This window comes from Hylobates moloch, unplaced genomic scaffold (genome assembly GCF_009828535.3).
Source record: "Hylobates moloch isolate HMO894 unplaced genomic scaffold, HMol_V3 SCAFFOLD_2, whole genome shotgun sequence".
NCBI classification, from domain to species: domain Eukaryota; kingdom Metazoa; phylum Chordata; class Mammalia; order Primates; family Hylobatidae; genus Hylobates; species Hylobates moloch.
The window spans coordinates 32,250,684-32,276,824 of NW_026652277.1; the positions used below are offsets into that span (position 1 = coordinate 32,250,684).

The 26,141-nt window shown below is 36.9% G+C and overlaps 1 protein-coding gene across 2 annotated transcripts in view; it reads left to right on the forward strand.

Moving 5' to 3' along the window:
• The window catches only part of EMCN (endomucin), a 128,841-nt gene that overhangs the window by 90,810 nt on the left and 11,890 nt on the right, over nucleotides 1-26,141 (forward strand). For both annotated transcript variants that reach the window (XM_032178492.2, XM_032178573.2), the window contains 6 exons: nucleotides 10,022-10,114; nucleotides 10,349-10,408; nucleotides 12,098-12,193; nucleotides 16,357-16,381; nucleotides 17,483-17,544; nucleotides 23,079-23,152. In XM_032178492.2, coding sequence (XP_032034383.1) covers nucleotides 10,022-10,114; nucleotides 10,349-10,408; nucleotides 12,098-12,193; nucleotides 16,357-16,381; nucleotides 17,483-17,544; nucleotides 23,079-23,113 — 371 coding nt within the window. In that variant the 3' untranslated portion in view covers nucleotides 23,114-23,152. The remainder of the gene's footprint in view (nucleotides 1-10,021; nucleotides 10,115-10,348; nucleotides 10,409-12,097; nucleotides 12,194-16,356; nucleotides 16,382-17,482; nucleotides 17,545-23,078; nucleotides 23,153-26,141) is intronic.

Sequence of the window (26,141 nt, forward strand, 5' to 3'; positions counted from 1 at the left end):
ATAAGGACATGTGGACTCCCATTTTCATGACAGCCAAGATGTAGAAACAATCTAAGTGTCTGTTAATGGAAGAATGGATAAAGAATAATATTCCATATTCAGTGAAATGTTATTTAGCCCTAAAAAATAATGAGACTTGCCATTTGTGAAAACATGGATGAACATGGAGGACATTATGCTAAGTGAAATAAGCTAGACACAGAAATAATATTGCATGATCTCACTTACATGTGAAATCCAAAAGAAAAATTCAAATATACAGAGATAGAGAACAAAGCAGTGGTTACCAGGGACAGAGAGGAAATGGGGAGATGTAGATTAGAGGATTCAAAGTAGCAGCTATGTGGGATAAAGTCTAGGAGTCTATTGTACAACGTAAGGATATTGTTAACACAATTGTACTTTATTTGGGATTCATGCTAAATGAGTAGATTTCAATGCTCTTGCCACAAAAACAACTAAAATGTATAATTATGTAAGATGACTGATATATTCATTTCCTTCACTATAGTAACTTTTACTATCTAAATATATCTCATAATATCATGTTGTATACCTTAAATATATACAATAAAATTTATTTTAAAAAATTTATTCAATTTTTAAAATGAGAGATCAAAGAAAGATAATTATAGTTATGTGGAAATGATCAATTGATCAATCAAGGTCTAAAGACATCTCCACTCATTTCATTCAATAGCACAACGGTAGTATGTGATAGAAAGCTGTGTTTAATGATGCTTAACATGAGAAAATTATGCTCAATATTTAAAGTATTAGGGAAAATCAAACTGCAACTCCCCACTGTAACATATCTGATAAGGCCCCAAATTTGGTATGAACCTATGCTAACTATACAGAATGGTATATTAAATCAACCCCCATTAACCAAGGCTTTTAATAAATATTCATCCTGTTCCCATTATGTGTACACTAGCTAAAGGAGGAATGTTACATGGAGCCTGCCATTAGCAGTTACTAAGGACACAAGTCAATATTATACATAACTATAATAATTCTAGTAGTCACGTAAGTATAAAGTAATATGTCATGCGTGAACTTCAGATAATCTTATGTAAGATCAGAGGATAGAGTAATTTTTGTTTTTCATTTTTTTCCTTTGGCTGTGGTTGAGGTATCCATTGAGTGAAAAAAAAAAAAAAAAAAAAAGCCGGTTTTAAAAGATGAGAAAGGGTTCATGAAATAATTGACCCCTTGGCAGCCAGATTATTCTACCTACTCATTTTTCTAGCTCTAAGTTCAGACCTAATGAGGAGATTAAAAGACCCTCTGAAAAGTGATGAAGGGCTGTTTATTCCCTAAAGATAAATGCAAACACTGCATAGCCATTACAACAATTTTAAGCAATGATGGAATTCATTTTTCTTTAGCCTTATCATTTTCACACAGACAGGCAGAGCTAATAACTTGTCCTTGAAAAATGAACCTTTTGATTTCATTGATAAGAGACCTCAGCCCTGAGCAACATGGACCATTGTGCGTTACGGAATTGAGAAAGGAATAAGCCATTAACCCTTAATTTTCTGGGGAAAACAACTGTATTAGGGTTCTCCAGATAAACAGAACCAATAGGTTGTGCATAGACAGCGAGAGTGAGAGACAGAGAGAGAGAGAGAGAAATAGATAGAGGGATGGGGGGGAGAGAGAGAGAGAAAGTGAGAATGAGAGAGAGAGCAGAAATAGAAAGAGAGAGAGATGTATTGTAAGAATTGTCTCATGCGATAATAGAGGCTGAGAGGTCTAAAGACTCAGGCCAGCTGATGGAGTAATTCCAGCCTGAGTCCAAAGGCCTGAGAACCAGGGTTGCTGATGGCATAAGTTCCAGTCTGAAAGTTGGCAGCCTCAAGCTCCAAGAAGAGCCAGTGTCTCAGTTTGCATCCTAAGTCAGGGAAAGACCAATGTCTCAGTTCAAGAGAGTCAGGCAGAAGAAGTTCCCTCTTTGTTCTACCCAGGGTTTCAACTGGTTGGACAAGAGGCAACCAGTCAGGGAGAGCAATCTGCTTTGCTCAGCATACTGATTCAAACGTTAGCCTTATCCAAAAGCACGCTAACAGACACACTCACAACAATGCTTGACCAAACATCTGGGCACCCTGTGGCCCATTCAATATGACACATAAAATTAATCATCACAATATTCCTACAGCAACTAGCGTAACTTGAAAGATCTCATCATACATATCTTTTTTACTTTCCTTAACTGTGTTTCAGAGTCTCAGTTGCATTGTGGTCATTGCATTTGATAGAAAAACAAAGCCAGAACAGGTATTAGAAGGCCCACCAAATCTGACCAAAGGCCTTTGGAAAAGAGGATGCTCCATCCTGTATGAGCATATTCACTGTGCTTGACACTCTTATTTTTGGGCACTGGCTGCTGACCTCTAGGAACTTATATAAAGTGAAATATGAATCATTCTATAGGGGGTAGTTTATCTAAGTTTTCTAACTTTGAATGACAGAATCCTGCTATTGTCGTTTAGTTAGGATCCACTCAAGCTAGAAATATACCTCTAGCAGAGTAATATCTAGATTTTTTTTGACATAGGATTTTAGGATGTTTAGAAAATTAATTGAGAATAAAAGAATTCAATTATGGAATAAGAAATATATCAATGTATATGTGGTAGTGTCTGGTACAAACTTCTCCTTAGGAAATTGTACAGATTCCGGGTCTGGCTAAGTGGTTTCTTATCTAGTTCAGAGATCTGCTGAATCTCAAAGTAGTGCTCTGCACTGTTCTTGCACCACCCTAGTCTGCACTGAAAAGTCATAAAAACTCACAGTCTTCACTGGTGAGCTGCCCAGCAATCACTTTAGGAAGCAACACATTTCCTGGTATTGCTAAACGGGTATGGTTCTCCAGTGAACTCTATGACATGCTTTATTTACTAAATTAGGAATAATTCTCCCTGTCTCCTTGTGTCTATCTGCATGGTCTGGTTTGACCTGTTGAAGGAAAGTGTTTAGCTTGTTTTGATAAGAAAAAATGCCTTTTTGATTGAGGCCTAAATTGAAAATAGATTATATTTTATGTAACAAAAATAAGAGTCATGTCCTTATAACTCATTCCTACTGAAATGCAGCAGCTTAGGCAGCATAATTTTGGGGTTGATACCACAGAGTCTAGAGCTTGCATTCAAATCCTGGCTCTGCCACCTACTTGCTGTGGGGCCCCGGGCAAATGAATCTCTCTAGGCATCAGTTTCTACTTTGTAAAGTGCAAATATTAATAATACAATAATTAAGTGTGTTAATATTTGTAAGACACTTAGAACAATGTCTGTCACCTAGTCTCTTTTAAGGGTTTGAAAATAAAATCCTTTTTAATGTTTTCATGTCTATATTCATGATGCAGGAGGAGGTGAGAATATCTCAAAACTTTCAGAATGCTAAGAATAGATTTTATTGATTCCATTGATAACGATGCCATAAGTAACTAAGATAAACAATTTAAAATCTATCGATTACATGGCATAGTAGAAAGAAAACAGAAAAGGTTTTGAGTCATATTTGGCTTATGGTTTAGCCTTGCACTTACTGTTAAATATATTACCTTATCTCTCTGAGCCACAGTATCTCTCATCTTTAAAACGCAGGATTAAAAATGTTTGCTTAAGAATAAAATAAATTAGCACATATGGAATTAATTAGCAGAGTGCCTCATTCACTCTCATCATATGTAATTTTGTAAAAACTATTATTTAAATCAAAAGGAAAAATTTTATCCTTTTTCTACAACAAATATTTCTACAGAATTAAAGTAAATTAATCTTCATTCAGTTATTCCGTTATTTCTGGGTTAGAAGATGTTATTACCTCAGGTTACTAACATTGACGGCCCAAAGCAAAGCAAAGGAAATTTAAGGTAAGACTTTTTTTGCATTGCTATAAGAGTACAACCAGGTCAGAAAGGTAAGGTCAGATGAGAGCGGGAATTAACTTTCATCATCTGAAGGCAGAAAATTCCTCCTGTGATATTTTACCTATGAAGTAGACAAGAGGCGCCATTGTGTGTAAAAATACATACTAGCCACAGATTGAAAAGAATCTAAAATCCTAAAGTTAGAGGAGACTCCAGGCTTATATCAACATGTTCCCTTTCCAAAACACAGAATTGCATCAACTATAGTCATAGCACTTATTGTCTATACCGCTCATGTATCACTTATATAATAGATTATTTTCCTCTCCAATAATAACAGCCCAGAGTAGACCTCATGTTCTCCTTTCCCTGAGTGTCAGGGTGCTCAGATTCCATTCTCGTGGCCAACACCAACGATTATGTTTCTGTCCGATATTAACTCTTATAAGGGGCCTGTTTACTTCTTCCATTTGCATTTGTTCTGATTTCTTATTTCAATTTCGTTCATCTTATGGTCTGTGTAATTGCTTAAGCTCCTCAAGTTCTTTTTATTAATAGTTGTAAGTAAAATTTAATAAACAATAACATAGTCTCTCCTATTTTTATCCTTGGTCTTTGCCATGCTGTTTTACTTGTTCTTTATTGCATGTTTCACATCTATCAATTTTGGGATACACTTCTCACCTCCCCTACTAAAATGTGAGCTCCTTAAATGCAACAGCTACCTCTCATACTCTTGTATTTTCTTCAACATTTAGGGGTGGACCTAGAGTAAGTCTCTTTTTGTTGTTGTTGTCCAATGAATGAGAAAAAATAATAATATCATGATTTTAAATATGTGCCAATCCCAATATTAAGATTAAAAAGTTATCTCATAAATTCACTTCATCTTTCATGGCAGTCAATTCTGCTGCCAAGAAGTTTGTTTATACAGTCAGTGATTAGTGATGGGCCCTACTTCCAGACACTGTTATAACATTTGGGAAATATGAGTGAGCAAAATAAAGATCCTCACCCTAGAGGTTCTTATATTCTAGCGGGGAAAATAAACTATACCCAATAAAATAACAACTAACTACATTGTATAGTAAGTTAAAAGGCATAAGTGCTCTGAGAAAGAGAAAATGTGCAGCAATAGAGGAGGAAGGGATCACAGGCACTGGAGAGGTGGGGAAGGGTTTGCAAGATTGAAAAAAGTGGCCAAGGTAAGTCTCCCTGAAAAGAGTTGAGTAAATACAAGAAGGAAGTGAGTCACCCAGTATGTGGAGGAAGAACATCCAGGCAGAGCTGGAACTTGAGGAGAGGCCTGGCATGTTTAAGGGACAGCATTAAGCAAGTGAGCAGAGTTGAGGCAGGGGATTTGCCAGGCAGATTACCTAGGGTTTTGTGGGCTATTGCGTGGACTTCGGCTTTTTCTCTAAGTGGAATGGTGAATCACTGAGGGCTTTGAGCAGCAGTGTTATATTAGCTGACTCATGTTTTATAACTCAGAGAGCTGAAGAGACACTGTCAGCTGAAGAAAGGATACAGGAGAGAGAAGATGGTGGCTTTGACCAGGGTGATCACAGAGTAGATGGCACAAAATCTCCAAAATCTGGATTTATTTCGGAGGTGAAGCCAATAACTATTCCTGATGATTGCATGTGGAATAGAATAGAAAGAGATGAGCCAAAAATAGGTCTTTGGCCTGAGCAATTGGAAGGAATGTCTGCTCCAAGCTAGGATGGGAAGGCTTCAGATAGAGTGGAAATTAAAGTGTGGACATGTTGGGTTTAAAATGTCTATTACTTGCTAAGTAAGTATCTAGATTTACAAATCCAGAGCTTAGGAAAAGGTCTGGGATGGAAGTATAAGTTGAGGAATCAGTGACATTGGTGCATTTAAACACTGAAATTGAATGAAATCTCCAAATAAATGAGGGTCATTAGAGATGAGGACCAAGGACTAAACCCTAGGGGACACTCCAAGATTACAATTTAGAAAGAAAAAGAGGGAGGGGACAGATGTGGTGGCTCATGCCTATAATCCCAGCTCTTTGAGAGGCTGAGGTTGGAAGATCGCTTGAGGCCAGGAGTTCGAGACCAGCCTCAGAAACATAGCAAGGTCCATCTCTCCAAAAAAAAAAAAAAAAAGAGAAAATTAGCTGGGTGTGGTGGTGCACACCTGCACACCTGTGGCCCTATCTTCTCAAGAGGCAGAAGCAGGAGGATCACTTGAGCCCAGTAAATGAAGGCTGCAGGGAACTGTGACTGCCCCACTGCAATTCAGCCTGGAAGACAGAGCAAGATCCTGTTCTCAATATAAAAAGAAAATTAAAAAGATTTTAAAAAAAGAAATAAGAAGAGGAACCAACCAAGGAGACGAAAAAGAAAAAAAAATCAATAGAGTCTGCTCTATTCTATTGGTAGCCACATAAAGAAAATGTGATAAGTAGAAGAGAAAGATTTTTGTCAAAGGCTGAAAAGTTATTTTTTTAAATGGGACATGAATAATCTATCAAATTACAATTAGAGACCAGTTCCAAAGTGCTGAGATTACAGGTGTGAGCCACCATGCCCTGCCCAAGATTTCTTTTAACTAAAAAAAAAATTTGGGAGGGAAACTCACAGAAGAAAGAAGGATAGCATCGTAGTAATTTCAGGGATTTTGTATACCCATAGATAGTCCCTTCAGAGCTTCACTCTGAGGATAACTCGAAATCACTACACACTCAAATTCTTAGGAGAGAACTTTGGTCATATAGTGACTCTGAGGTTGGATTAAAAAGGGGCATCTCATATGACCACATGAAGTGGGGAAGGGGTGATTTTCCATAGGAAGAGTTAGGCTTCCCAAAAAAAGGGAAAATAAAAGGTTTAAACAAACAGATATTTCCCTTATGAACCAGTGCCAAAGTCTTCCAAGTCCAGTTTAAAATTCCTGAGGCTTCATTTCTGCTCCCAGTAGGAAGTGGCCTTTTAAATACTTGCCAGGGAGACTGCTTTAATCTGAATGTTCAGAGAAGAAGAGTTCAAGATTCAGTTAAAAGTACAAGGATTTTATTAGGGGAAAATGCCTGTGAGGGGACAAGGAAAGTCTAGAAGAGCTACCAGACTGAAATGCACATCTGACATGGTGATAGGGAGAGAGAACAGGGATGCTGAGCAGAAGCATCTAGGCTGCCATGCATTCTAGGGGAGGTTCAGGAAGACCATCAGAGAATCCTCCAGTCCACATTCCTCCCAGGACAAGCCAGCCTTAATATTCCTGGCAGGTCCACTCATTGGCTGGGAGCAGCCTTAGAGAGATATGGCACCAGCATGAACAGAGAGATGGGTTTCAGAGGACACGTGGGTAACTTTGGTCACTTATGCTTTCTATAGTTGGAGTTCTGTGTGGAGTGTTATTATGGCAATCACAGGTGCCTTGGGACATTGATAGGTCTTCTGTCTTTAAAACTCTCAATGATTTATTAAGTAATTGGTCTACAGTGAGGTCCAAATATGTACCATTGTCAGATGCTGATGGGGTAAATTTGGACACACATTATTATAACAGACTTGACTCTGAGGGTCTCTGTCTCATCAGCTTGCTCCAACTTCTGACCTGAAGTTTCCAGGCTGGACTTAAATCCTGAAACAACATAGCCACAAATTCAATAATCCTGATAATCACCAAAAGTCAGGGTCCAGGAACAAACATATGTCATCTAAGAGTACCATATTCTACTCCAGTTTCTCCAGTTCCTCTATTTCTTGACTAGAGCAAAGAAGCATCTGAAAACACAGAAGTGGCTGAAGTTCATATATTTTCACTCTTAGGATTTTTGAGAAAATTAGACAAACTGACCTTGGTTGGGAGGTTCAACTCTCTAGGGGAATAATCATAATATAAAAATAGAACATTATTATTATATATAATATATACATATTAATATCACGTTCCCTTCTAAGCAGTTTAAATTTATTTTTACTCATATAATTTTCACAATACTATGATGCAGAACTATTATAATCTCCATGTATATATGTGGAAACTCAGGCACATAGAGGTTAAGCAACTTGCCCAAGATTCCACAGGGTAAGTGCTAGAGTCAGATTTGTACCCAGGTATCCTGTCTTCAGAAACATGCTCTTAGCCACTCTGCTATAGCTCTCCTATACTTCCTCTGGCAATGCCATTTTGTTAGTAACGTAGGATAATACAGTCTCAACAAAAGCTATGTAGATCATCAGCTCTGAGCATGTCATGGATTCCACATCTTATTCACAGAAAGAATAACATTAGGCTCACATTTTATGGATTCAGCCAAGTACCATAATTTCAGCAATATAATCATGCTAAAAAACAGAGCTTCTCAAACTGTAGGTTCATTCCCAATATTGGATCATGACCAGTAATTGTGTGTGTGTGTGCTGGATTCAGAAATAATTTCTTAACTGAAGGTTGCAGTTCAAAGAAAAACAAAACAAATTTTTAAAGTCTTTGTTCAAGCAGCCACCAAATCTTTCCACCATGAAGTTTTAATATTTTGGCCTATCCATGGGTCATTAGAATAACCATTGGCACTGGGCAATCAACATGTTTTAAGCAGGGAAGCTGGGAGTTTGTTCTGACCCAGACAGATTACACTCAGTCCTGAGGCTGCCATTTAGCCTGTCTACAAGAAGGTAATAAGGTAGGACAATTAACCCTTGGGAAATCCTAAAAGGATTAACATCATTGGCTATTTAATCCGCCTCCTTCTTCTCCACCAAGACAACTGAAAGAGCATTCATCCTCACTAAACTACTTGACACTGGAAAAGGCAGCTGAAAGTACCAAGGTTTCAGCTAGTTCCCACTCTTTCATTTAATATTCCTTTTTCTGCTTGCTTAGTGCACTAGCCTGACATTTTTCTTTGTTCTTATGGGCATATATCTAGCTTCCACCCACAGATCTCTTGCATGGCAAGAACGGTACAGACTCTGAACATTATTCTTCACCCACAGATGTCAAAAATGCATGAGCATGCAGTGCGTGCTGGGATGTGGGTGGTGAAGAAGGAATGAGCCAAGGCAGTCATAGAAATATCAATTTCTTTGGTGCAATTATACATGGCCTCAATACGCCCAAGGAACCATAATCATAAAAAGTGCCTCTTAGTGTCAGCTACATTTGACTGCACACCCCCTGTGGCCAGAGCTCCATGTTGAGTGTGTGGACAAGTATGGCCCTCACACTCTAGGAACTTGCAATTCAGTGAAGAGACAAGGCAAACAGGCATGATTTAAATAGAGCACTTCATACTGCACGAGAAAGAGAATAAATTTTCAAAAAATTTTCTAAGTACAAATTGTACTTTATTCCAAATTCACAAGAATAAATGTTTTCAACTTATACAATACTTAATTATTTATATGTCCTTTAAACTTATTGACAGCTATGGATTTTGAATAGTAGATTTTTACTTATAATTTTTGCTTCAGTCCTTCTGATTGAAGATGGCAAATGTTAACTAAACAAACAAATAACGATAACAATAAATTTTTAATTTATATTTTCCTTGGAAGAAAAAAAAGCATGGATGCTAGTGAAAAAAACAGTCAAGCAGCAGTTACTCTAGAAAAGGCACATAATAAAACAAGCGGCTAAACTTTAGGGACGAAAATGAAGGAGTCTTCTTTGATTTTTCCTCAATTCTTCTAACCAAAGCTTCAACTGCAATTTTTTTCTCTTAATCACTGATAAATACTATAAAATTGGAAGTCCTGTGCAGTTATGATCATTTTAACTATGTGTGATAGAAAAAAATCACTATCACCCAAAGTTAGAATATCTGAAACTTGAAAAATGCTTTTGCATAGATTTACATCCCACAAGAATCTTATGCAGTAGGTTATACAGGCTGTAACTCACTACGTTGAAAAACTTACTGAAGTTTTCTTGGAGAGTTCCTGAAGATGTAAAACTGATACTCAGGCTTTGTGATTCTAAATTTAATTATTTTTCCAGGAGGAATGGATGAACTTACGGTTTAGTGTTATGATTGCATTTATCCTACTATTTGACAATAAATAATTTTCACAGCTCTTCAGAAAAGCAAACTGAATCTGCAAAGAAATCCCGTATGAAGACTTAATACCACAGCCTGATTCTGCATTTGTAATTTTCATACAGGTAACATTCTACAACCAGATGCATCACCTTCTAAAACTGGTACATTATCCTCAACACCAGTTACAATTCCAGAAAACACCTCACAGTCTCAAGGTATGATATCTGTGTGCCTGAGTGGAAATCTGCTCTACCTGACCCTTTCTTCACCAAGGAAACTCTAACAATCTTGACTCACAAAACAGAGCTCCTTCAGAATGAGACTGTATCTTTTGCACTTGCAGCATCATACCTACAAATTATGGCTGTTTCCTTAAATGAGGGTGGAGGGAGGACTGCAAGGATTGGTACACATTAACCAAAAGCGACTTGTTTTTTTCTTTCTTAAAGTAATAGGCACTGAGGGTGGAAAAAATGCAAGCACTTCAGCAACCAGCCGGTCTTATTCCAGTGAGTAACAGCAATATCTTCTTCACTCATGGCAGTAGATATGCAGAATGTTTGAATGTGACCGGTAAAGGAGAGGAATAAGATTACGGGCAGCCTTTTCTCAACTTTACTGATCCTGCAGTCCCATTACAATCCTATCTAACTGCTGCCTGCTCTGAAAATTTCCCACAAGTGAGTCTTAATGACAAAAAGAAAAAAAAAATGAAAAAAAAAAGAAAGAAAGAAAGAAAGAAAAAGAAAAGAGAAGAGAAAAAAAAGCACAGTTTAGCATTTTCTTAGCTTAGTGTTTAGCAATTACCATCAAGGGGCAAGGATGACTCGATGGGACTAGCTTCAGATAAGCCAAAATGCACAGGTAGACGTCCCCATAAAAGCGAATTATTTCCAAATTATCAGGTTGTATACCTTGAACATATTTCATTTTTGTCAAGTAAATAATTAAAATAATAAATTATATCAAAAAATGAATTATTTGCCTTCATAGAACACTAAAAATGGCCTTTAAGAAATGTTCCATTTTAACTAAAACCTATATATGTCATATAACATTTATGTGTGTGCTAAGACTGAATACAGAATATTAAATAATTTCCCGAGTAATTAAGAACAAAAAGACTATATTCAAAACTGTTATTATAAAAGGCTCTATTAAGTTTAGTTAAACACATTCCATTAAATAAGTCATCGTAGAAATTACTGACCTGCTGATTCACTGCATCTTCATTTTGGGAGGCAATAATGATTTCACCTAAGGTCTATTATGAAATCAGCAGACCTCACTTAAAACAAATATTTAACTCTGACAATGGGAGTGTAAACCATCCTACAGATGAATTGGAGAGTAAGTCTCACTCCTGATAAATATATAAGGAGTACATATGCAAGCAAATATGCCAAACTAATAGTCATCTTAATTTCCTTTAGTTGTGTGTTTATGACAGCTCTCTCGCTTTTACCACTGTACTTTTAACCTTGGAAATAGCCATCAGAAAAGAAGGAAGGAAGGAAGGAAAGAAGGAAGGCAGGCAGGCAGGCAGGCAGGCAGGCAGGCAGGCAATACTCTTCCTCTTAATACAAATATGAAAAACTCACCTAAGTTACTGCAGCAACATCCCTCCCCCAAACAGACACACATACACATATCTCTCTTGAATCATGTTCATTTTCAAGAATCATCTTCACTGTGATATCTACTTACATTATTTTATGCCTTTTCTAGTTTTAAGATATTATTATAGAAAGAAATTTGTGAGTGTTTTAGAAAGCCAGCATTAGGACTAAAGCAATCCCAGTTGGGTTATATATATTTTGGTAACTTCATTATAAAGTACTAAAAAATGTAATGAGTGAATGTGGATTTAATTATAATCTAGAGTACATCTTCTGCTTCTCTAGTCTCCCATCTCCCCACTTCTTCAGTCTCCAGGAAGATGGGGGCACTCTCTCTCAAGGTTGGAATTTTGTTTCAGAAAGGTTACAAGACTGACATCAAGTGGTTATGTCAAAGATGACAACTAGAGCAAACCCCACGAATCAGAGGAACCTTTGCCTAAAATATAATGTTTTTAATAGAATGATATTTAAAGAAGAAAGGAAGTACTCATGCTTTCATGCTTTTGCTCACTTACCAAACTATCCCTGTGAAATTCAGTAGCCACTCTAATTGACAATGTCTCCAATTCTTTTTAGATATTATTTTGCCGGTGGTTATTGCTTTGATTGTAGTAACACTTTCAGTATTTGTTCTGGTGAGTTTGTACCGAATGTGCTGGAAGGCAGATCCGGGTAGGTAACAGTGTTTTGTTTTGTTTTCCTGAAAGAATAATGAATATATGCTCAGTTTAAACTTGATTTTAAATTCTTAAAGGGAGAGAAGAGTTATAGAAGGAAATGCAATGTCGTATTTCCTGGTCACAGAAACAAAGGACGAAGGTCACAGACACCCACTGAATGCCAGTGAATTGCAGAATGGGAATTAAATACTGTTAGTAGATATTATCAAATATGGGAAAATTCTTTTTAATAAAAGAGCCCACATTTTGTGGGTGGTCAGGGGAATATGGTAGTAAAGAGGGCATAAAAATGACATACCTTGTCTATGGTAAAGATTAACTCCATTTCTATGTAACAGAAAATAAAGAGAGGGATTGCTAAGAATTCAGCTCAGGGGCCCATAATGTCAAAAAATGTTCTGTGACTAATTTCCCTCCTGGGAGACACACCCAACAAAAGTATCTTCCATGACCATGTTATATTTTTTATCCTTTTTAAAATAAACTTTCTATTTTAGAGTAGACTTAGAGTTACAGGGAAGTTGCAAAGATAGTACAGGGAGTCACCACACATAGTTTCCCTCATTCCCTTATTAAGATCTGATGGTATGTTTGTCACAATTAGTGAACTAATACTGATAAATTATTGTTAACTAAATTCTGATTTCTTTTAGTCTTTACTCAGTCTTTTTTCTATTCCAGGAAACTTGCTTCTTCTTTACTCAACCTTCACCTAAATACCCCTTCAACTCCCATGGCTCAGCTGTCATGTTACCTTAATTCCAAACTATCTTTCCACTTCACAGCCCAGCCCTGGTCGTATAATGCAGTAGCATGTATCCATGCCCTCATCCATACTATTCCTTCTGGAATATCCAGCCCACCTCTTACCTTTCATAACACACCTAATCTCCAACTTACCCATTAGGACTCAACTCAAACGCTAATTTACTGTTTCTTTTTATAACACACCACTTCTTCAAGCGGAATGAATTCTGCCTTTAATTGTAATACTGCAGATTTGGATTATATCATTTATCATACCATAGTACAGTTTCTTATTTCTCCACGTGCCTACCTCTCTTGAAAGTCAGGCAACCCTTCCAAGTCACAAATCACATATTGTTTACATTGCATGGTACAGAATATATAGCAGGCCCTTACTATATGCTTATTGAGTTACATTTTTAAATGTACAGTAAATAGAATTCTCCTTCCCCACTTTAATTCTAAATATGTCACTAAAAAAATCTACCTAAGTCTCATAAACTGTTAAATGGTAAAAAGCAATTATTTTTATAAGGAATATAAGCTGCATTATGCTTTGTTTACCTCATGGACAATATGCCCCTCAGGACACTAATGAATGCTATCCCTAAAGCCACCTGCTGACCATGCATTGCATGGACAGTTGTAGTATGATCGCGGCAGTACCAAGAGAAGCTAGGAGACCAAAACAAGAGAGTTCATTTTAGCTCTTGGTGAAAAGTAAAAACAAATCAATGCCTTTTCCTTTGGGAATCAGTGAATAAACTTCTTAATGTCTGAAACATGTCTCCTTGTTCAGTTTTCAGAGGGGAAACAGCATTTTTATAAGTCTGTTTAATTTCTCTAAGCTTCTGAACTACCTAACAATCCTATCTTTTACTGGAAATCGGCTATCCAAATTGAAGCCTGTGAGTGTTGAGTATACAGGATAGGTAAAAATTATAGTGCTAAATTTATTTGTAAAAATATGCTATACTAAAAATTACTTTACATAGGAAGATTTAAGAATACATTATTTGAAAAGTTAACATTTTCTATTAAAGAGGCTTCCACGGATGTGTAAAATTCCTACCACTATGGATAGCTGTTCTGAAGACATGAGTATTTTAACGTCAAGTTTGGCAATTGTACAATTAGCCAAATCTTTTTGGTTATTGTTAACTTTGTTTTTGAGACACAATTTACAGCACTGTTATCATTAATTTAGCACCATTAAATATCTGCAGTTAATCACTCTTCAAGTATGTGGGAGAGACTTTATCTAGTTTGGGAAATTAGTAAACCCATTCTGCTCTGCAGAAGACAACATGAATCAGAGATTTCAATAAGAAATGAAGCTTATCTGGACAAGGTTGACAGTGGACTGAGCTTTAACCGAATAAGAATGGTATATATGCAGATAGATGGCTTGCATCTATCTGCTAATGAGACTATCGCTATAGTTTCCTAGGGAAAAAACATTTAAACAGGCATGTAAAAATCTCAATACATTTTGCTGGAGAGAATGCGGAGAAAAGGGAAACCTTACACTGTGGGTGGAAATGTAAATTAGTACAACCACTAAGGAGAACAGCTTGGAGGTTCCTCAAAAAAACTAAAAATACTGCAACTGTATGATCCAGCAATCCTACTGCTGGGTATATACGCTTAACACAGGAAATCAGTATATCAAAGAAATACCTGCATTCCCACATTTGTTTCAGCACTGTTCACAATAGCCAAGATTTGGAAGCAACCTAAGTGTCCATCAACAGATGAATAGATAATGAAAATGTGGTGCTCATACTCAGTGATGTCCATTCAATGGTCATGAAAAAGAATGAGATCCTGTCATTTGCAACAACATGGATGGAACTAGAAGTCATTACTTTAAGTGAAATAAGTCAGGCACAGAAAGACAAAGTTCCCATGTTTTTATTTCTGGAAGCTAAAAAGTTGCAACAATTGAACTCATGGAGCTAGAGAGTAGAAGGATGGCTACCAGAAGCTGGGAAGGGTAGTGGAGGGGAAGTGGAGATGTTTAATGGGTACAAAAATATATGAAGTATGGACAAAACCTAGTATTTGACAGCACAACAGGGCAACTATAGTTAATAATAAACAATGATACATTTTGAAATAACTCAATGAATATAGCTGGACTGTTTGTAACACAAAGGATACTTGAGGGGATGGATACACCACTGCCATGATGTGATTGTTATGCATTGCATGTCTATATCAAAATCTCTCTTATACCCCATAAATATCTATACCTACTATGTACCCACAAAAATTATAAATTAAAAAAAATCAACTCATTTTAAAACAGGGCTATTAGCATCAAAGATGATATTGTTTATGGCACATAGGAATCAAAAAATACTGTTAAAACCTTACTGATGGGGCAAAGATAGGTTAAGTCTAATTGGTGAGCAGCATATGGCGCCATGGGTTAAATCCTAGGGATTAAGAGCTATGATGGGATATCTTAACCAAGATGACAGAAATAGAAGCCGCCAAAATATTAGTGGAAGTTAAGGTCTTTATAAAGCAAGGATAGTCAAAGCCAGGAGAATTATATTCAAAGGGCATATTCAATGACAAGATTTAGATTAGATATGAAAGGGAATCTAAGAAACAGAAGCTGAGTAGCAATGGAATAAAACCAGAGCAAAGGAGCACAACAAGGGGAACCTTATTCAATCACATTAAACAGTTGGCCTGATTGGCCATAGATTAATACAAGATGTGATCACCAACATTCACTCCAGAGAGGCCATATCTTTGTGCAGAATGAATCATTCTGAGAGCTCACTCTAAACCCCAGGTGTTTTCTACCAGACAGTTGTGAAGCAGCCTGGCAAAGAGAACAAAAGATTAGTTGCAGCTAGTAGCCTCTGTGACATTTTGAAGGGCTCTTTTGAGAGGCTGAATCACTGGGTTTAAGATACAATTAGATATAGTATCTACATTGTAGCTCACCACAAACACAGTGATTTGTGTCCCAGAAAAGAACAATGTATAAAGGAAAGTCAAAACTTCAATTCTCTGGCATAAAACCTTCAATACTTTTAATAGAATTTTTTCAGAGATACTGAAATAAACAGACACTTTCTGTTGTCCGTGGGATATTCAACAATGAACAGTAATTTCGCATAGTGATATAAAACTGCAAGATCAAGATTAGTCCAGAGCTAAGTTTAGTAGAGTTGACCTAATTAGGACTATCCCATGAGTGCCAGGATAAGTATTAACCATACCTGAGGAAATGGCTTGGCAAGGGGAAAATTAAAATATTTTAAAATGGCTTAGAAACATCTCTGCATAGAAAAGAGTGGGCGGCAGGTGAGGGGGTTAGAGGGGCTCGCTCAAATTTTTGGTAGCCAACTTCTTTGCAACTCTAATAACAACTCCTTCTTCTCCTAGGCACACCAGAAAATGGAAATGATCAGTAAGTAAGCCCATATCATCTTTTGTTTAGACCCTACCATTTACATAGTGAAAATTATTGTTACTCTACTTAAACTTTTTTGGATTATTTTCTAAAGGGTAGAAAATCTACATATTGGCTTTGACTATTTGTCAGAGCTCTCTCATTTAACAGAGAAATTCCAAATGTAAGATCATGTTTAATCTTAGAATGGTAAAATGGGAAATAAAAAGATGAAATGGAAAAGTAGAAGAATGAATATAATTATGAGGGAAAATATCATAGAAAAAAACACCTAGAGTTTTTAAATAGTTTCCCAGTGAAATTTTTAATATGTTTATCACAGGGAAAATTGTGCTTCTACCTCGAGCCAGTTCTCAGTGCCTTTAAGGTAGATGGCTGTTTTACTTTGACTTGATTAAAATAAAGCAGATTTTAGCAATCCAGGCAACAGTAACAACCAAGGCGCTGCAAAGAGACATGATGAATTGTTTTTCATGTCAAAACAAACCCTGTTTTCCTTGTTGACAGGAATTTGTGGTCTACCTTTATATAAGTGTTTTTATGTTTCATAAGGTTGTAAACTTTAGAAATAATGCTACATTACTATTCATATGTCTTGGAGACTCCTGAGATGTCCAAAGAAAATAATTAGAGTTTGAAACTCTTTTGGATAGATGAGAACTCTTGATTAAAATAGGTAGTTCAGATACTGTACTACAGTATCTCAGGACTTCATGAAAAGGAATATCTCCAGAATTCAGCATAAGCTCAAAAGGCTTGTAAACATTTCTATGTCTTCCTCTCCATAATTCAGAATTGGAGACATATGCAATATGGACCTTGTGCCAAGTGTTTCACACAACTCAAACTAATTTTTAATTTATCTGACAATCACCTCTATAAGAGAGTAGCAGGGGTTTATTGGCTTGATTCCAGAAAAAGTAAAAATTGCTAAAAAGTATTTGTGTATTTGTATGTGAAAAGACAAAGTTCTTGCCATGGAAAGATATATATATATATGCATATGTATCTTCGTCATTCTGTTTGTGTCACAATACTTTCACAAACATACAATGCTGATTACTGTGGTGTTAATTTAATGTTTTTTGTTTCAAATAGACCTCAGTCTGATAAAGAGAGCGTGAAGCTTCTTACCGTTAAGACAATTTCTCATGAGTCTGGTAAGTTTCCAGACAAGTTGATTAGATGAAAATTAGTTATTTTAGAATCTAACTATAACCTTGGATTTTGTTCATGTGAAACATAAACAAAAGGCCTAACTTCTTTAGAAATAGCCAATTACTGTCAATAAATGTAAAATTCTCCCATGAAGGAAAGAAAAATCTTACCAATTTGATAAGATTATTGGACTATGTGGCCTTTAGAGGTTGCTTTCTATAGATGTGTGGATGTGTAGATGGCTGGAGGCATTTCCTATTCTGCAGCAGTGGCAGAAAGATCACAAAATTTGTTAACAAGTTTTTAAATTATTGCTGTTGTTTTGTTTCATTTTGGTGCTGGCTATGTAGTCACATATGGTCAAAAAGGCAAAAAAACTGGTCATCAGTTAAAATGTAAATCATGTTTTATATCATTTATATACATTTAATTGAGCCTCTCCATAAAGGTAAAATATAATATTCTATTGATATAATGTGAATTTTTCCAGTTTCTTAGGTATATTCATTTGATTGGAATTGTAAAAGTCTTTCAAAATATAGGTATGATTTGTGTCGAGAACAATGAAAAAATGTGATGCTAGATAGCTTTTCAAAATTAAAATCATGGATTTTTCTTTGTTTTGAGTAGATCAGACATTTAAACCATTGACATCACAAAACAGATCAATTAAAAACAATTATTAGTTTTATAAAATAATCTGGCCAGGAGCTGTGGCTCATGCCTGTAATCCCAGCACTTTGGGAGGCTGAGGCGGGCAGATGACTTGAGGTCAGGAGTTCAAGACCAGCCTGGCCAACATGGTGAAACTCTGTCACTACTAAAAAATACAAAAATTAGCTGGGCATGGTGGCGCATGCCTGTAATCCCAGCTACCCTGGAGGCTGAGGCAGGAGAAATGCTGGAACCCAGGGGGTGGAAGCTGCAAGATCGTGCCATGGCACTCCAGCCCAGGTGACAGAGGAGTGAGACTTCATTAAAAAAATAAATAAATAAAAATATAAAAAACCATGTGGGTCTAATTTAAATATCATGTTACATTAATACATTGACAATATCCAATTCCCCACTTGAATAAGCTATATTATAAATATTTCTGGTGGCTCAAAATAATTTTGTAAAACAGAAAACTATAAATATTGTCCCAAATCAAGAGCAAGATACTAAAGGCTGAAAGTGTTCTCAATTTCATGTATAAATTCAAACTAGAACAAACGGCAAGAGGCAAACAGAAGAGTTGAAGAGCAAGAACAGCTGAAGCCTGCACAGGAATGCTGAAATCCCTCACATGAACCATCTTATTTTAGGAGAGATCTCCTTTGCTCTTGCATCTCTTCCACTCTTTAATATACATATTTCCTTTATTCCCATACTATACTTTCTCTCAGGAGGAACCATCTGAAGGGGGCAAAGAAGCAAAATGTACCCATAGAGTGGTTAGAAGCCACTCACAGTTTTCTCCTGGCTATTCACCAGCCTTTACTAAGTAGCCAGGCCTATTCTACCAGGTCAGGGAAAAGGGCAAAAAAAAAAAAAAAAGTGCTCAAGCAGGCTAAACGTGAACCAGTCCTGAGTAAGCACATGAGAGATCATAAGCCTGACTACATGATTTATCAAGAAAAGACCTCAGAATCTGCCTGTGGCTTGCAAGCAGGCATCACACATACTCCAAACACTCTGCAGTCATGTTGGCTCTCCAAGTGGTGAGTTAGGGTGCTAAACATACCTGGAAGTACTCTGCGTAGAAGCTCCTGGCTCTCCTTGTGAGGAGGGCACTGGGATCAGTTTTCTACCACCCATTTCTGCCAAAGAAATGGGACAACTGACACTAGAATCATGACTTCCAGCAGGGGGAAAACCTCAGAGAACCTTGTGTTTGTTGGTTGCAAATGTAATAGCAGACTCTAAGGCCTGGGGAAAATTCTATGTAGGCTCTCTCCCACTCTCGTGGTGACCATAGCAGTAAGTGGAATAGACAGTGGCAGACTAGTTAAATAGACCCTTAGCCCACCTAACTTCCTTTTCTTCAAAAATAACTTGTCAGGTCACAAGTCTAAGAGGGAGACACTATCATGGAAATAGTAAGATATATTCTCAGGTACTTTTATTTCTGCCAACTTCAATTTAGAAATTATATTGCTTTTAGCAAAATAACCATTCAAAGGGCAACCCAGATGATTACCATGGAAAATATCTGGTGGTAGGGAAACACTGAAATTGATGATTCAGAGTAGACTTCAGTAGCCCAGAATTTATCATCTAAAATATAATGCTATCCAAATGCTCCTTGTGCTACCACAATTTTTATTAAAGTCTATCATTAACAGAACTTGGTGGCTCCCCAAACACTAGCAAACAAATTTCTTCCCACTGCATTTCAAAATGTATTCAAATATCTTTTCTTTATAACACTATGCTCACTCCACTCAAGAGAAGTTACATTACTAAAATTATTTTTACTTCAGTAACTTCTCTTGCCTAATACTGACATCTTTCCTAAAAAATAAGTAGAAAAAAAAAACTTAAATGGTTAGGTTTGATATAAGTTCACAAGCTTAACTCAATTTTTCTACTGCTGCCTATATAAAAATTTTTAGAAATTTTTAAAATACAGAAAACAATTGATAGAACAAATATCTGACCACCAGCTACTCAGAATTGATGACTGTTACAATTTACTTTATTTGTTTCAAGACCTAAGAAATACAGTGTTAATTAATGAGCATAGATGGGTAAAACAATGAAATTTGAGCTTCAGTGATCATAAAAATTATTTGAATCTGTCATTACTTCAGTATAGAAACCCTGGACTTTTTACTATGATACAGGCCAATAAACAATGTTTCCAAGGAAACAGCCCTCTGCAGCAACCCACTTTTAGGGAAAATGCCAGTGGATGCCAAATCTTCTGGTTTTCTAGAAACCTCAATGAGCCACAGTTAAAGTTCTGGTCATTTTCTCCTGGGAAGAGAGTTCTTTGACCCCAAATCCCTCTTTTTCAATTAGGTCACGGAGTAAGTAATATGGTTGATGTTCATCCATCCATATACCCTGCTTCCTTTAAATATATTCTTCATTGAATAAGGTCTTCTGCTGAAATTGTAACTCATACATGTTTAAATTTGGAACTCTCTTAAATGTAAAAGAGAAAACTTACTAGGGTATAACAAGAAGATGCTTTCAGGAAAAAAATGAGCATCAAATGTTGCAGATCAAGGAGTCCTTTATAAGAACATATAAGCTACTTATCAGCTTTAGTAAGTGATCTTGTCAGGTTAAACATCACCATGATTGACTAAAAAATGTATGTGTGACATGTGTTTTAAAGGTGATTCTTATTTATGTCATCTCAGACATTTAATACACATTATCTCACTTTTAATATGTCAGGTCATATAAATTATAAAGAAAAACCTTGAAATTAGAAATATATGACTCTATGGAAGAAGAAAAACATTGTATCACTAAACTTAGCTTCAAGGCATCGGTTGATTTTGAACCATTTAGAGTAAGAAAAATCAGATCTGAATTCATTAGAATATTCCTCTGCTTAGAAGACTCTGATAAGTAATAATCTAAGATTAAGTTCAAACACCTTAGGATGTCTGCAACACTTTCCATGATGTGCCTGCCTTCTTTAGCTCAGTTTTGAAAGCACTTGATATACAATAATAATGCATGTTTCTCAGACTTCATTCATTCCCTTCCGTGTCCCCTGTCTCTCTCTGAACCCAGCTTTCTAGAAGGAGGAGAGAGTCTCTTGCTCTCCTTTGTCACATACAATTCCCCCTCTAATGGTAATTACATCTGATTAATATGTCATTAGCAAACTAACTAATTAGTATGCTATGGCAATTACTCATTAAGTGCATAGTCATCTTTGTTTGCTTATTTATTTTTACAAATAAAAGTTCATTAACAACAAAAAATGAACCACAGAGTAAAAATGGACAAAACATTCACAGATTTATAAAGCCATATGTAGAATCCTCTTCTGTCCTCAGCCCTTCAATATTTGTCTCATTCTCTGCATTTCCACGAAAGTTTCCTTGACTGTTTCAACTGCAAATGGTCTTTTCCTCATCTTAACATGTTGTTAATTTGGCAAATTAACATATATTACTGCCTTATAATATTTCCTCATGGCTGAAACTACCATTTTAATATTTGACCAGAGTATGCATAATGAAAAATAGAAAAAATCAGAGAATATAAAAGAATTTAAAACTACCCATGAAACAACCTTCATGCAACCACTACTGGCATTTGATATATTTCCCTCTGGATGTTTTTTTTTTTTTCACTAGATATGTGTGTGGGTTGTTTTCTTTTACTGTAAATATCATTATTCTTGTTACTGATATCATATTGTTATTAAATTTTTCTCAAAATTTCTAGTCTGTGCATTAGACAGACCTTGAGGAAGAATATTAAGAATTGTAAAGATTTTCAATGACTTGCTTTGCATGACTTCTGGCAGATGCTAGGGGATGAATCAATATTTATCTTATTTACTTCTCATTCCAGTACTTCATAGCCATGGGTTCCAAGCAGGTGCTGTGTCTTTTGCAAAACGAACAGTAGTTAGCAAAAGATTGCCTTGGAGCAGGTGCTGGGGGTGCTGCAGAACTACGCCCAACATTTCTCAGAGGATAGAAGCAAAGGAGATCTTGAAGAGGAGTCTTGAATTTGTTCTCCTCAGAGCTCTCTGGCACTATTTATTATTGCTGTGATGGTACAAGTAACAGGTGACATCCTCAGAGTCCCCAGAGGACAGATTTCCTAACAACTGGCAGATAAAAGCTGGAGCAAAATGATGAGAGTTATTCTAAAAGCTGGAGATTTTGACCTATATTGCTTTTATATTGTGAGACTGATGTTGATACTCGATTCTACCTGAAGGACACAAGTAATGCGAAATATATTGGTCATGAATCCAGTGGCATGTGAAGAATACTTGGGGCCTCTCAGCTTGCCACCATCCTAGGTTAATATTTCTCTGTATATTGGATGGTGGAATAGCACTGGGATCTTGAGTAATGGCACTTGCGCTGCTCTGTGTATCACCCAAGTGTTCATATTGGCCTATAAATTCATTTTCACAAAACCCTCACTGAATTATTTAAACAGAAGGACCCTAGAATGTCTTCCTGATAAAATGGCACTTTAAATACATGACATGGGCTTGCTTAGGCAGAGCCAGCTCATGTAACAAGCAAAAATCAATACTCATTCCCCAGGGTTTCTCTAATGTTATCATCTCCCAGCTCACATCTCCCGCCCCCACTGCCCCCTGACCTATCCCACCCAGGACTTCATATTGCTACTTTGAAGTGAAAACAGATGATGTCTGGGAAAAGCTCATATATTTTGGTGACTAATTTCTAGACAATACCAAGAGGCAAATGGTGGCTCTAATGACATTCTTGCAGGAAAGTTGAACTTTCCTTGAAAAATAGAAAAAAGCTAGGAAACTTGATTTTCATCCTTACTCAGTCTCTGAGCTTATAGATCAAAACACATCTTCTGTTCTCAGGTGAACACTCTGCACAAGGAAAAACCAAGAACTGACAGCTTGAGGAATTCTCTCCACACCTAGGCAATAATTATGTAAGTTTCCCAATTTCATTCACAGAGACAATCATTAATATCTGTTTTGTGAGCCTGGTGCAGCTTAGATTGTTTTTAAAGAATTTCAAAAGCTGAAAAGTTAATGGTTTGTGTCAGTGCAATGATCATTGTCCATTTGTCTAAAAACAAACTCTAACAAAAATTGCCAAAACCTGAATGACCTGGTGGTTGTAGATGATTTGCCAATTCTCTTGCCTATCTAAGGAATGATGCAATTTGCGCTTTCTGCCTGTTGTTAATGTTTCCTTGTAAATTCAGTCTGCCTACCTAGGTCAGTAAGCACAGACTAACTGTGGCACTTATGCTTCTGTTGCTAACAAAGACTGGCAGGATTCAAGTGACAGTGCTTGCAAATTTGCAGTTTATCACAAGAAAATGATAAAATATAGAAACTGCATTAAAGTAAAGATGTATATCACAGCCATAGGCTGGCTCAGGGAAATGGGTTCACAGAAGCTAAGTGAAGGGTCCAATTGCCCTCTCTCTGTAAGGACCATAACAGAATACATTTTCTCTCTGGGTCCAGAAACCATGGATGTGTGGAAAAAACACCTCCAACAAGATGACCTAAAATTCAGTTTCAGCCAGGTTTCCTTTTACCCAGCTGGTCATGTAGACATAGTCTTGCTGTATAACCAGCAAGCGACAGAGCCCTCCAGATATCTTGACAAAACCAGATACAAATGATCAATCTTACTACAATAATTGTGAATCAATAAAAAATGGAAATTTCTTAAAAGTATGTTCCATGTCAAGACCAGGAGTAAGTTCAAGGCAGGTACATTTCTTATTTTAGTAAACAGCTCAGGCCAGTGTTAAACCTGCTTTGGAATTAACTCTCCCAGTTGGTATGGGATTGCCTTTTACTTTCCTATAACGGAGTAAGGAAATGCTCTTCTGACTTTAATTTAATTGTTACAAGAAGTATTGATTGAGTGCTGCCACTTAGCTTTTGAGGTTTTATAAAACTTGCAGAAGAATCTGCCCTTTGGCAACTAACAATAAAAAATAAAATAAAATAAAATAAATACATGTCCACAATTGGCCTGACCACAATGGTAGTCACTCTAGGTAAAGTGTCCAAGATGAGAAATACTGTATTCATTGCCTATGTCTACTGCCTAACTACTAACACTGTGCTGTTACAGACACTCAGAAATTTCTTGTAGAACAAATGGTGCCTGCTATGCTTGTCTGGCCAGTAGCAGAAGACAGAGACAGAGGAGTGCCATCCAAACATATGTGTCAGTATCAGAATTCTATCCCTCTCTAGCCGGTAATTAGGGCTGGATTAGGAATCTTGGAATTTGTGAATGTCCAGCATGCTGCAGTGCCCTACGGAAAACGAGGCAAGACTGCCTTCCCCTGCCCTCCTGCTCTTCACCAGTCATGATCCCCCAGCTTGGGCCTGCAATACAACCACCTTTCCCCAGCTGATTATTCTAATTGGCAGTGGCTCTGAGTGGCATGCCAAGGTCCCTGCCCCTGCTGCCACCAAGCTGGGGATAGAGAAAAAATCCTAAGCTTGTCTCAGGCCTGCAGTGCACAGTCTGGGAGTGCTAAGCTGAGATCTATGACCAGCACTTGAGTGGGAGAGGATCACACACTCTCAGAGCACTGACGGGGAGCATGGCTACAAATGTGAGGAAACACAGAGGGGCTGCATGGCTGGGTAAGAGCCTATCTATCAGCCATTATGTTTAAGCACCATCTATTGAATTGCAAACCAAACTTCAACACCAAAAATACTTTGGTAATATACTCCTCTGTAAAACCAAAGACAAGAACTCAACTGCAAATAAAGACCCTGCACAAAGCCTCAGCCCTCTGAAAACATACAGAAATGAAACCAACTGACTATACTCAAATTACACTGCAATTAAAGAAACATCAGCCCACATAGGTGAGAAAGAACCAGTTGAAGAACTCCTGAAACTCCAAAAGCCAAATTGCTTCCTTACCTCCAAATGACTGAACTAGCTGCTCTGCAGTGATTCTTAACCAGAATAAAATGGATGAAATTACAGAAATAGAATTCAGAATCTGGATGGCAATGAAGATCATTGAGAATCAGAAGATTGAAACCCATTCCAAGAAATCTAAGGAATTCAATAAAACTATACAAGGAATGAAAGATGAAATAGCCATTTTAAGAAAGAACAATACTGATTTGATAGAGCTGAAAAACTCACCACAAGAATTTCATAACGCATCAGAAGTATTAACAGCAGAATAGACCAAGTCAAGGAAAGAATCTCAGAACTCAAAGACTAGTTCTTCACATTAACATAGTCAGATAAAAACAAAGAAAATAGAATTTTCAAAAATGAACAAATCTCCAAGAAACACGAGATTACGTAAAGAGACAAAACTTATGACTCACTGGCATTCCTGAAAGACAGGGAGAGAAAGCAAGCAATTTGGAAAACATATTTGAGGATATTGTCCATGAAAATGTCCCCCACTTAGCTAGAGAGGTTGATATTCAAATTCAGGAAATTCAGAGAACCCCGGCAAGATACTATGTAAGACACCCATCCCCAAGACACGCAGTCATCAGATCCTCCAAGGTCAATGTGAAAAGAAAAATAAGAAAAATATTAAAGGTAGCTAGGGAGATTGGGCAGGTCACCTACAAAGGGTACCCCATCAGTGGCTAACACTGGACCTTTCAGCCAAAACTCTTCAAGCCAGAAGAGACTGGGGGCCTATATTCAGCATCCTTAAAGAAAAGAAATTCCAACAAAGAATTTCATATCCAGCCAAAATAGACCCCATAAGCAAAGGAGAAATAAAATCCTTTTCAGACAAGCAAGTACTAAGGGAATTCATTACCACCAGACCTGCTTTTCAAGAGTTTCATAGGGCGTACTGAATACGGAAATGAAGGACCATTACCGGCTACTACAAAAACACACTAAAGTACATATTGACGCTATAAAGCGAAAACACAATCATGTCTACATAA